Here is a 13325-nt window from a genome sequence, read left to right on the forward strand (position 1 = left end):
TCTTCTCACCCTTCCCACTTTCCTCACCCGTTTCCCTCCCACCACTTCCCTCGCTGCCGCCATTTTGGCAGCGATGGCCCGGCGCGCGCGCGCACTCGCCCCTTCCAAACCCCCCGCCCCTCCTCCTCCTCCTCCTCCTCCCACGTCTGTTGTCCGGAAGGTGGGGGTGGGGAGGGAGAGGAGCTGCTGAAGGCAGACGCGAGTTACGAGAAGAAAACACATCACGGGCTATATCGTCATTTATTTGTATCTACCTGAATTGTAAACGTGCAGCTCGTCCACGATCCCTTCGTTGCCCCCGCCGAAAACAACCATCAGCTCTTTGATAGAGACGGCGCGATGGCCGTGGCGAGGCCGGGGGACCGGCCCGCTCGAGTTGGTTACGCGCTTCCATTTCAGTATGGGAGCCGCCATCTTGGCGCCGCTTTCCCCGAAAAGGCGGCGGGCGAAGAAGAACGGAGCCCGGATGTTGTCAGCGCAGGACCCTTCCCCACTGACAAAGACCCACGATCAGGGCTGCCCTAATCGTCCGCCTGCAACACTTCGCCCGGGGAACTATTCCGGTCGAATCCCCTGTCCTTATTTCTTTCTCTTAAATTAAAAATAAACATTTTCGTATGAGTTTAAAAGCCTTATTGAGGCAGCGTTCACTTTCTTTTGGCAGGTTCCTTTTTTCTCCGCCGGCAAACATTCCGGACAACTAAACAGTGGCGGGGTTGGTACGGTGGAATGCCCGGATGTCAGATAGGTCTTCCCCCCCAGGGTGGGGTTGGGAGGATTTCTGTCTTTTTTTGGAGGTGGTTGTTGGTCTCACGTGGGTGAAAAATAATGTTCTTCTAAGTTGTAGATTTTATAAGCCCAGTCATATTGTGAAAATAACACGAATTGAACAATAATTCAGTGACAGGCAATTTCTGCAGACACCGAAAGACAAGTGACGAATCCCCGGATGATCGAAATACCAAATAGGGAAAGACAGCAGTATATATATATATATATATATATTAAACTCCAAATAATTTAAGCAGAAATAAAGTTTTAAAGACGGCTCTACTAAGTACACGTTCCAGTGAAAATATTCCTTGATAGAATAGGCTAATACATTAGCCACCTATAAAAAGGCTGGCCACAAGAAGACCTTAATGTTAAACAAAACATTTGTTTTAAAATGATTTGGCTTTTTTTTTTAAAAGAAAGATTTATTTATGTGGGAATTTACACAGTTTAATACGTATTAACCAGACAAATGCTTCTTTTGCAATCAGGCGTAGGAGTTAGTCAGCTCATTCTTGGGTCCAGTTGAGACACTCGGCTGAACTTGACCAGTCGGAATGGTATATATCTGTTCACTTGGGGGGGGAAAGAAACATATAAATGCTGGTGCCCGGTGCTAAAATGCTTTCAACTCAGTGAAGTATCTTTCCATAATGTAGTTATAATTATAACGAGGCGTGGTCACCAGTTTGAAGGCGGTATGATCTCACAAAACGTAATAAATATCCAATACTTGTCCTGAGTCAGAAGGTCATGAGTTCAAATCTGAATCCAGGAACGAAAACAAAAATCAAAGCTGACACTTCTAGTGCATTACCTGCGGTACTCAGAGGTGCTGTCTTTCGAATGAGATCAGTCAGACGAGGCCCAATCGTTTGAATGGACAAAGATCCCAAGGTGCTATATTGAAGAACAGTGCAAATGTTCTTGTCAGTATTTATCCTTCAATCAGCATCAGGAAATTAGTTAGTTGTCACTTGCCCCAGGAGCTTGCAGAGGGCGATTGGGTTTTGCATCACCAACATTACAGCAGTGACTCCACGTCCAACACTTACATTGTTTACTAAGCAGTTTGGAATGCATTAGTTGCTAAATGTGATGCATAAGTACAAAGACTTTTCTTTTGAGTATTGTTTTTGTGATGTTTGAATGATAAATATTGGACAGCATACAAATAGAAGGAACAATCCTAAACCCACATAGGGACACATCCTTTTAAACACACTCGTATTTGACACACCAAAGGGAACATGTATATGGAGAACATAAGGAGATGGGAGAGGTCGTCAATAAATATTTCACTTGTGTTTACCGTGGAGAAAGACATGAAGACTTGGGGAAGTTAGCGGTCACATCTTAAGGGCACTCTATGTCACAGTAGAGGTGGTGTTGGACATATTAGAATGTATGAAGGTGGATAAATCTGCTGGTCTCCTGACCAGATATGTGCAAGAACACTGCAAGAGACTGGAGAAGGAATTTCAGGGGCCCTGGCTGACATTTCTGCACCAGTATTAGACCAGTTGAGGTCCCGGAAGACTGAAGAGTAACAAATATTGTGGCCTTTTCAGGAAGGGCTGCAAAGAAAAACCTGGGAACTATAGACCAGTGAGCTTAATATCTGTAGTGGATAAGTTACTTGAGAAGAATCTGAGATATGGGCCAGGTGCTGGCAGGTGGGACTAGATTGGGTTGGGATATCTGGTCGGCATAGATGGGTTGGACCAAAGGGTCTGTTTCCATGCTATACATCTCTATGACTATCAGAAATTGCAGCAGGACCTTGGCCAGCTGGGGAAATGGGCTGAGAAATGGCAAATGGTGTTTAATATAGATAATTGCGAAGTTGTGCATTTTGGAAAGTCAAATCAAAATAGGAGTTTTGTGGTGAACGGTAGGGTCTTAAGGAGTGTAGTGGAACAGAGGGACTTTGGAGTTCAGATACACGGTTCTCTGTAAGTGGACTCACAGGTAGACAGAGCAGTGAAGGTGGTTTTTGGCACACTGGCCTTCATCAGTCAGGGCATCGAGTATAGAAGTTGGGAAGTTATGTTGCAGTTGCACAAGATGTTGGTGAGGCCGCATTTGGAGTAATGTGTTTGATCACCTTGCTTTAGGAAGGAAGTTATTAAACCATAAATAAATTTACAAGGATGTTGCCAGGATTCAATGATTGATTTATAGAGAGAAGACAAGCAGCTAGGATTCTTTAGAGTGTAGGAGACTGAGGGGGGCATTTTGTAGAGGTGTACAAGATCATGAGAGGCATGGATAGGGTGAATGCACAGTCTTTTTCCCAGGACTGGGGAATAGCAGACTAGAGGGCATCAGTTTAAGGTGAGAGGGGAAAGAATAAAAGGCAACCCAAGGGTCAACTTCTTTGGTAGTGAGTTGGAATGAGTTACCGGCAGAACTTGAAGTGGGTACATTAACAATATTTAAAAGCCATTTGGATAAATACATAGATAGGAAAGGTTGAGAAGGATATGGGCCAAGTGCAGGGAAATAGAGTTAGCGTAGGTGGATATTTTGGTTGGTATGGACCAGTTTGGGCCAAAGGCCATGACTCTATAGTACGAGACCACAGAGGGATTTGAAAACAAGAGTGATTATGTACCAACTTAGCCCTTTAACTCAGCTTTATCTGGTATGTACACAAACTAGGAAATAATCAAATTTAAATGTCTGACAATTCTGAGCATTAAAAATCCAGGAGCTGGTTCGAATCTTAGGACAACGGATGTGAAAATACTTCAAGGGCTCTCTCTAGTGGTCTAATTGGTAAATGCATCCAGCAGTGAGATCAGAAACACAAGGAATCCATTATTCTCAAGTCAGAAATAAGTTTTGACTCTAAAATGATTAATAAACAAACAAATTTTTATATTTAATTGATTGCACTACCAAGTACCTACATGCCATTTTTACTTTCAAAGCAACGGTTTCCTATTTTTCTATCCATAAACGCAGCCTGAACTGCTTAATATATCCAGCACTTTCTGCTTACATTTTAGATTTCCAGCATCCACAGTATTTTTCACATTTTAAAAATCCATGTGTTATTTTTGGCCTGTACACTGTCACTGTTTATTACTTGGGACTATGGCCAAATGTGATCAATTAGAAGATGTGGCATAATCAAGAAGCAGTCAGAGGCATTCAATTTCTTACCTGGAAACAGTAGGAATGGAGGTACTTTTCAATCATTCCCAGGTAAAGGTGACAAGTACCTGACGAGTGTTTGATGGAACAGTCAAGAGTTTCACTCAACCCTAGCCTCTGCCTCCAAGTAACTCGTGTCCCTCCCCCCACCCACACACATACACACCAACTCATTCCTTGCAATGTCATCCCGCTCCGCAAACCTCTTACTGCCATCATGGTAGGTCAGAACAATTTAAAGTTAACTGCATTCTTCATTTGTCCCATTTAAATTGACAATTTCAATCGAATAATTCTGCTTATTTTCCAACAGTTTTCGTTCCTGCCAGTTGTCTTCCCAACTGTTATGCTTGTTTTATGCCAGCTATTTGACTGTAGTCATCATCCTGGGAACAATTGAGCCTGGGCTGATTTGTTTTTCTTTGCCAAGGACAGTTACAGCTTCACTTCCAGCAATTAGCTGACTTCGTATATAGTGGAACTTGGTAATATAGTAGAACTCTCAGACACTTGATCTTTAGGGAAAACTGATGCACTTCACACTGGTAGTGAACAGTCATTTTGCTAGATGGCAGTAACTAATCATTTACACTAACTATACACAAATTACATAGGCTAAGGATTTCGGTTGTGGACTTGTGTGCATCTAATGTCATTGGCAACAATGAGCTAGAGAGAAATCAGCAAAATAAAACAATTTTAACCATCGGTTTTTCAAAGAATAGAAATTCTTGCATTCACCTCGTGCCTTAGGATGTCTTTTGGAGCCAAGCATTTTTGAATTGTACTTACAAATGTAGGAAATAGCAGGAAATTGTGCACAGCAAGAATCCACAAAAGAAATAGCCAGATCAGCCACGATCAAATGGCAGAGCAGACTTGATGGGTTGAATGGTCTAATTCTGTTTCTCTCTCTTATGGGTCTTATGCTTTTTTTTTAAATAGCAGGGATTCTGGTTTCATCAAAATGCCACAGAATCTAAATGAGTTCAATTGTGAAGTGTATCACTTACTATTCTACAATCAACAGAGGCAAACTATGAAAGTGAATTGCACATTTCTCATCTTCTGCTACCCCAACTCTTTCTGGGTGCTGAGGGCTGCTGGCTGCGGTATTTATGTGCACATACACACGTGTACAATCTCCCATGGTAACTGACTGTTTGTAGACAGCAAGTACTCAACTGACCATCCATCATGTGTGTTAGATGGTACACCTGCTACCAAATCTAAAATGGTCCTCAGCTGATCGTTAGACACGCACTTCCCTGCAAAAGCTACTTTACAGCTATCAGATATCTCAAATGTTTCTCTCTTCCTCACTTCAAGCAGACTTCTTGATGCATATGCAGTGTTCAATATGCCTTGAACTATTCCTTCCTACCTCTAACTCAATCCTCCCTCAGATCACCCCAAAGTACAAGAGTGAGAGAGATGGAAAACATCAGAGAGACAGGAAATTTGGTTTTGTTGTACTTTTAATTTTTGCTCCTTCCATTTAAAAAAAAATCTAAGAGTGTTGAAAATTTGTTTTAGACACTGGGTGAGTAGAGTGGGAGAAAGGTAGGAGGGTGGAAGCTGAGTTAGGGTGGGAGAGACCATACCCCAAGGAACAGCCTTGCAGAGCTTTGGAAGTTCCACAAAGATTTGCAGTAAAACAAAACAGCCTTTTCTTATCTGTGTTACAAAAATTTTTTTTTAAAAAATCAAACGATTACAGACTCAGCTCCTCATATTGCATCTTGCTCCATGCCAACAGCCACCCATATTTTCCCCAGCCCTCCCAACCACTGGTGCCCTTTCCAACACCATGTTCTTTTGGCAGCTGCTATCAACACCTCAAACTAGTCAGGGTCAAGGGGAGCAGAGTGCTTGAGAATTGAAAAGAACCATCTCTCCGACATGCCGTAAAAACTTCAATCCCTGAAGCAGTCACTGTCCCTTGACCCATTTATACTTGACTCTTGTTATACATCAAAAGAAAAAGAAACAATTGATTTAATACCATCTGATCTTGCATTTACAGGAGAGGAGGTGATTAATCAAATGCACACAGGGCTTTGCTGATTGCTACTACAAGGTGTCCAGGATAACATCAATCTTGGACACCAGGTCTTGCCGCTTGGAGGACAGCTGTTTGTCGCTGTCTATGTATGCGTCCTTCTTCACTTTGCCAGCCACCAGCCGTTCTGCCTCTTGAGAAGCCTTCAGCGCCAGATCCTTCACCTGGCCATCCAGTTTTTGGATCTCGGCCACCTGTGGAAGAGAATCAGCCAGTGAGCTACGCACAGCCCAAACCTTCCACCTCTCCTGAACAACACCCACCCAACAACACATCATAGCCATCAAGCAAAATGACTGTTCACTACCAGTATGAAGTGAATCAGTTTTCCCTAAAAATCAAGCTCATCCTGCCAGAGTCACCAACACTTGGAATATCATGTGCAGTTCCGGTTGCCCTATTATAGGAAAGATACGGAGGCTTTGGAGAGGGTGCAAAGGTTTACCAGGATGCTGCCTGGACTGGAGGGCTTGCCTTATGAGGAGAGGTTGGCTAAGCTCGGACCTTTGTCGCTGGACAGGAGGAGGAAGAGAGGTGACCTGATCGAGGTATACAAGGTAATGAGAGACTTGGTTGGAGTTAATAGCCAGACACTTTTCCCCAGGGCAGGATTGACTGGTACAAGGGGTCATAGTTTTAAGATATTAGGAGGAAAGTATAGAGGAGACGTCAGAATTAGGTTCTTTATGCAGGGAGTTGTGAATGCACGGAATGCATTGCCAGTGGTGGTAGTGGAAGCAGAGTCGTTAGGGACATTTAAGTGACTGCTGGACATGCACATGGACAGCAGTGAATTGAAGGGTGCGTAGGTTAGGTTATTTTTAGATTAGGAATAATCCTCAGCACAACATCGTGGGCCAAAGGGCCTGTTCTGTGCTGTACTTTTCTATGTTCGATGATAACTATTAATGGAACAAAACACCCCAAGTGGGAACAAAAGGTGGTTCTCATGGAGAAAGGGAGCTCAGAGAAGATGAAGGGAGATAGGAGACAATGTGAATTCCAGGTTGAGCAGAAAAGAACCATTTAGTAGAGTTTGGCAATAATGACCTAGGGAAAGGAAGGAAGGAAGCGACAAGTTCTCACTCTCAGTAAGACAAGTCCATGAGTTCCTCTCACGTCGATCAGCATACAGAAGGAAGAGGACAGTGTGATTTAAGGAGTTGGCTTGTATTAAAGAGAAACCAGGATGTACTTCTGCATTCCAGGATGATCCCACTAGTCATCTATAGACCCTTACAGTAACTACAAACACAAGACAAATGTTGGGTGCTTGTAAAAAAGGCGTGGCGATAATCATGAGCGACTTCACATATAAACTGGAAAAATCAAAATGTTAATGGTAGCCTGGACGAATGGATCATTGAATGCTTGAGAGTGTTCTCAGAGCAGCATATTGTGGGACTAACCAGGGAATAGGTTACATTAGACTTGGTATTATATAATTAGATACATATTATAACATAGGGGTACTTGACGAAATTGCAATTACTAATAAAAAGGCACTGAGCAAAATGATGGAGCTGCAGACTAATAAATTTCTGGGTCCTGACCATAACTTCACCATAGGGTCTTCAAAAAGGTAGATATAAAGGTAAAAGATGCATCAATGTTAATTTTCCAAAATTTGCTTGACTCTGGAAAGGTTCCATTAGACTGGAAAGTAGCAAACTGAATCCCTCTATTCAAGGCGGGAGGGAGGCAGAAAACAGGAAACTATGGCCAGTTTTCAGTTAGCTTAATGTCTATTGTAGGGAAGATGTTAGAATTATTAAAGAGATTGTGACTGTGCTCCTGGAAAAACTCAAGGTAAGTAGGAAGAGTCAGCACGGTTCTCTGTGGAGGAGAGGGGAAGCCAGTGGACATATTCTACCAGAGTTTCAGAAGGCTTCTAACAAGGTTTCACATAAAAAAAGGATCATTGCACAGAATAGAAACAAATTGTGTAGGGGATAGAGAGAGAAGTCCCCCATCAACCTGTGCTGGGCCCTCACTTTTTAAATAACTTTACATTAATGACTTAGATAAGCGAAGGTATGATACCTACATTTGCTGGATGACAGGGATAGGTAGGAAGATACATTATGAAGACACAAGATTGCAGTCCAGTATAGATAGGTTGAGTGGGCAAACATCTGACAGAAAAAGAGTATCATGTGACAATAATGCCTCACAGCGCCAGAGACCTGGGTTCAATTCCCGCCTCAGGCGACTGACTGTGTGGAGTTTGCACGTTCTCCCCCTGTCTGCGTGGGTTTCCTCCCACAGTCCAAAGATGTGCAGGTCAGGTGAATTGGCCATGCTAAATTGCCCGTAGTGTTAGGTAAGGGGTAAATGTAGGGGTATGGGTGGGTTGCGCTTCGGCGGGTCGGTGTGGACTTGTTGGGCCGAAGGGCCTGATCCACACTGTAATGTAATCTAATCTAATAAGAAAGCAGAGTATTACTAAAATGGAGAATAACCCACTGAAGTTTGATGTGCAAAGCGATCTGTGTTCTAATACATAAAAGTCACACAAAACATTACTATGCAAGTACATCAAGTAATTAAGACTAACGGAATACTATCCTTATTACAGGAGGAATTGAACATTACAGGTAAGAGGTTATAAAGGATATTGGTAAGATCATATCATGAATACTATGCGTAGTTTTGTCACTTATGTTTTGGAGGCAGGAAATTAACTAGCTTGATCCCTGGAACAAGCAGATTGTTTCATGAGTAAAGGTTGGACAGACTGATCTTGTTTTCATTGGAGTTTAGAAGAGTTGATGACTTGATTGAAGTACACCAGATCCTGAACAATCTTGACATGGTGATTGTGAAAGGGATGGTTCCTCGTGGGTGAGTTCAGAACTAGGGTGCACTCTCAAAATAGGGGTTTGCCATTTTAGGACAGATGAGAAGAATATTTTCCTCACAGCACTGAGACTCTTTGGAACTTTTTGCCTCAAAGCAGTGGAGGTGGGTCATTAAGTATTTTTAAAGGCAGAGATAGATAGACCTTGCATAACAAAATTCCAAGGTTATCAGTGGGCAAGTAGGATTCAAAACATAAACTGATCAGCAATAACCATTATGAATGGCAGAGTAGGTTTGAGTGGCTGAACAGCCTATCTTAATTCAATATGTTCATATGATCCTGTTAAGAATCATTTTGAATACAGTTGGACTGGAGAATACATAGTGAAAAACCGTCCTCCAAACAAGGGATCCGCAGCCTTCGAGAGTGAAAGACAGTATACAAAGTAGATTTCTTTCATTCCCTTGCCTCCCCCAATGAATTCAATGGGCTTTAGGATTTAACTTCAGAAATAATGTAGATTGAAAAAAATGTGTTGCTTAGTTTCCTAATAAATCAGCTCATTAAAAACTAGCAATTACCTGTCTCTGGAGTGTTATGGGACAGCGTGGAAAGGGCTTTACTTTCAGGTTAAAAGAGTAGATGTCCCATTCTGTCTTGTTCTGGGTGGGTTTGATGGAGACAGTGTTGAGGGAGCTTTACTTTTAGTTTACATCTACTTTAAAAGAAGAGTAGAAAAGCTTTGCATATGACCCCACTGTGTCCCTCTCCTGGGAGTGTTTGAATGAGGACTGTGTCACGGGAGCATTACTTTCAGTTTAAAATAGTAGAGAGGAAAGCTTTACTCTTACCTAACCCTGTACTTTAACTGTCCTGGGAGCATTTGATGGGGGCAGCATACAAGAAGCTTTATTTGCAGTTTAAAAGGGGAAGCTTTACTCTGTATCTAACCCTGTGCTGAACCTGGCCTTTAAATGATGGAAGCGTGACTTCAGTAATGTATCCCAGGTTACACGAAGCACAAATCTCTTACCTTCTCAGCCAGATCTGATCCTTCAGCCTTTAGCTTGGATTGCAGGGAGCTTATGTCAGCAGAAAGCCCTCGATGTTCTGTCTCCAGGGTCTTGCGGCCACTGTTCAGTGTGCCAACATCCCTCGACTGCTTGTATTTATTCACAGCTTCTTCAAAATGGCGATACAATCCCAGTCTCTTGTTCACCAAAGTCAGAACCTGCTCTGTAATTGATGCCACCTTCATTCTGGCTTCTGCAGCTGGGTCCTGCATGGGCAAGAGTGTGGAAACAAGTGAGAAATAAAACAAAAGAAAGAAACGTTGCTTGCAATGTTTAAAATAAAAACTGTGCGCTTCAAATTGGCCTGCCTATAATTTAATGTCTCCATGGGCTCTAGAAACGAGGAGGAAGAATATTAAAGAGAACAAAGCTAATTCTGATTCAGCAAGTTTAAGGTGTGGTGATGCAATCTTAGAAATTAACAATACAACCTTTATCATAGTAAATATCCCCAAGACAACTCTCAGGAATGGCAGTAGTTGGAGTGGGAGGAGCGATAGCGAGTACCAGAGACCTGACGGGAAGGTAAATTTGTAGAGCGCCCACTGAGCAGGAGCAGGCACAGGACTGCTGGGTAAGTGAAGCTTTATATTTTGGTGGTTGCTTTACCCGAAACACTACTTAGGTCATGTCTCCCACCTGTCTTCCTCCTCTAACCAAAAAAAGGTTCTGTACGCCAATTGGTAAGTTGACTGGTTTCTTTTTTTTTTTACTTTTTAAGTAATTTCGTTGGGAATTTAGAATACTGTGAATGGAAGTTAGGGCAGTTGAATATTCCTCCTGCAGAATGTGGGAGGTAAGGGTCACCAATAGTGCTCCTGCTGACTGCATCTGCAGGAAGTGCACCCAATTCCAGCTCCTCGAAAACCGCGTTAGGGAACTGGAGCTGGAACTTTGGATCATTCGGGAGGTGGAGGAGGTTATTGAGAGGAGTTACAGGGAGGTAGTCACAAAACAAGAAGGTAGATGGGTTACCATCAAGGAAAGGGAACCGGCAGGCAGTGTAGAGATCCCCTGTGACCGTTCCCCTCAACAACAAGTATACCATTTTGGATACTGTTGTGTGGGGGGGGCAACGACTTACCAGGAGTAAGCAATGGGGCACAAGTCTCTGGCACGCACTCTGTCCATGTTTCTCAGAAGGGAAGAAGAGCAGAGCATTAGTCATTAAGGACTCCATAGTAAGGGGGACAAATAGGAGGTTCTGTGGGAACGACAGAGACTCATGTTTGGTGTGTTGCCTCCCAGGTGCCAGGGTACATGATGTCTCTGATCGTGTTTACAGGATCCTTGCAGGGGAGGGGATGCTGCCCCTAGTCGTGGTCCACATAGGCACCGATGACATAGGTAGGAAGAGAGATGCAGATTTAAAGCAGAAATTCAGGGAGCGAAGGTGGAAGCTTAGAGCTAGAATAAACACAATTGTTAGCTCTGGTTTGTTGCCCGTGCCACATGCTAGCGAAGCAAGGAATATGGAGAGAGAGGAGTTGAACATGTGGTGCAGGGAGGGTGGGTTTTGGATTCCTGGATAATTGGGGCTCTTTCTGGGGTAGGTGGGACTCTGCTTCAGGTGAAGACCATCCTGTTTGTAGAGTACCACCAATATCCTTGGGGGGAGGGGGAAGAGAAATTTGCTAATGCTCTTCGAGTGGGTTTAAACTAATTCAGCAGGGGGATGGGTACTGAAATTGTAGTTCAAGTATATGGAAGGATGAGAGTAGTGAAGTCAGAACTAAGATTTCAAGGTCGCAAGAAGACACTGGAAGGCAAGAAGTTGGTTTTAAATGTGTCTACTTCAACGCCAGGAGCATCCAGGATAAGATGGGTGAACTTGCAGCATGGGTTGGTACCTGGGACTTTGATGTTGTGGCCATTTCAGAGACAGGGACAGGAATGGTTACGCGGCTTCCAGGATTTAGATGTTTCAGTAAGAACAGAGAAAATGGTAAGAGGAGGTGGCATGGCACTGTTAGTCAAGGACGGTATTATAGCTGCAAAAAGGATGTTTGGGGACTCCTCTACTGAGATTAGAAACAGGAAAGGAGAGGTTACCCTGTTGGGAGTTTTCTATAGGCCTCGAAATTGTTCCAGAGATGTAGAGGAAAGGATAGCAAAGATGATCCTTGATAGGAGCGAGAGTGACAGGGTAGTCATTATGGAGGACTTTAACTTTCCAAATATTGACTGGGAATACTATAGTTCAAGTACCTTAGATGGGTCAGTTTTCATTCAATGTGTGCAGGAGGGTTTCCTGACACAGTATGTAGACAGGCCAACAAGGGGTGAGGCCACTTTGGATTTGGTACTGGGGAATGAACCCGGCCAGATGTTAAGATTTGGAGATAGGTGAGCACCTTGGTGATAGTGACCACAATTTGGTTACGTTTACTTCAGTGATGGAAAGGGATAGGTATATGCCACAGTAAGGCCTTTGATAAGGTTTCCCAGGGTAGGTTATTGCACAAAATACGGAGGCATGGAATTTAGCGGTTTGGATCAGAAATTGGCTAGCTGAAAGACAACAGAGGGTGGTGGTTGATGGGCAATATTCATCCTGGAGTTCAGTTACTAGTGGTGTAACGCAAGGATCTGTTTTGAGTCCACTGTTGTTTGTCATTTATATAAATGACCTGGATGAGGACAACAAAGGATGGGTTAGTAAATTTGTGGATGACACTAAGGTCGGTAGAGTTGGGGATAGTGACAAAAGGTGTTGCAGGTTACAGAGGGGCGTCGATAAGCTGCAGAGCTGGGCTGAGAGTTGGTAAATGGAGTTTAATGCAGAAAAGTGTGAGGTGATTCACTTTGGAAGGAGTAACAAGAATGCAGAGTACTGGGCTAACGGTAAGATTGTTGTTAGTGTAGATGAGCAGAGAGATCTGTGTCCAGGTACATAGATCCTTGAAAGTTCCACACAGGTTGATAGTTGATAGGGTTGTTAAGAAGGTATACGGTGTGTTAGCTTTTATTGATAGAGGGATTGAGTTTCACAACTATGGGATCATGCTGCAGCTGTACAAAACTCTGGTGTGACCACATTTGGAGTATTGCATACAGTTCTGGTCACTGCATTATAGGAAGGATGTGGAAGCCTTGGAAAGGGTTCAGAGGAGATTTACTAGGATGTTGCCTGGTATGGAGGGAAGGTCTTATGAGGAAAGGCTGAGGGACTTGAGGCTGTTATCGTTAGAGAGAAAGTTAAGAGGCGACTTAATTGAGACATAAGATAATCAGAGGGTTAGATAGGGTGGACAGTGACAGCCTTTTTCCTCAGATGGTGATGGCTAGCTCAAGGGGACATAGCCTTAAATTGAGGGGTGATAGATATAGGACAGATGCCAGAGGTAGTTTCTTTACTCAGAGTAGTAAGGGCAAGGAACACACTGCTTGCAACACAAGCAGACTCGCCAACTTTAAGGGCATTTAAATGGACACTGGATAGGCATATGGA

At 43.2% G+C, this 13325-nt stretch overlaps 2 protein-coding genes across 2 annotated transcripts in view; both read right to left on the minus strand.

The window, feature by feature from the left end:
- LOC122558798 (host cell factor 1-like) overlaps positions 1-452 on the minus strand; it is a 117392-nt gene extending 116940 nt beyond the window's left edge. Inside the window, exon 1 of the mRNA XM_043707576.2 lies at positions 255-452. Within this exon, the coding sequence (XP_043563511.1) occupies positions 255-414 (160 nt within the window). The 5' untranslated portion in view covers positions 415-452. The remainder of the gene's footprint in view (positions 1-254) is intronic.
- Positions 453-5396: 4944 nt separating this feature from the next.
- The window catches only part of rpn1 (ribophorin I), a 31927-nt gene continuing 23998 nt past the window's right edge, over positions 5397-13325 (minus strand). The window contains exons 9-10 of the mRNA XM_043707578.2: positions 9835-10080; positions 5397-6192 (exon numbers count right to left, since the gene is read on the minus strand). Of these exons, the coding sequence (XP_043563513.1) occupies positions 6010-6192; positions 9835-10080 (429 nt within the window). The 3' untranslated portion in view covers positions 5397-6009. The remainder of the gene's footprint in view (positions 6193-9834; positions 10081-13325) is intronic.

This window comes from Chiloscyllium plagiosum, unplaced genomic scaffold (genome assembly GCF_037043375.1).
Source record: "Chiloscyllium plagiosum isolate Xiang-an unplaced genomic scaffold, Cpla_swu_hap1 HiC_scaffold_14, whole genome shotgun sequence".
NCBI lineage: Eukaryota > Metazoa > Chordata > Chondrichthyes > Orectolobiformes > Hemiscylliidae > Chiloscyllium > Chiloscyllium plagiosum.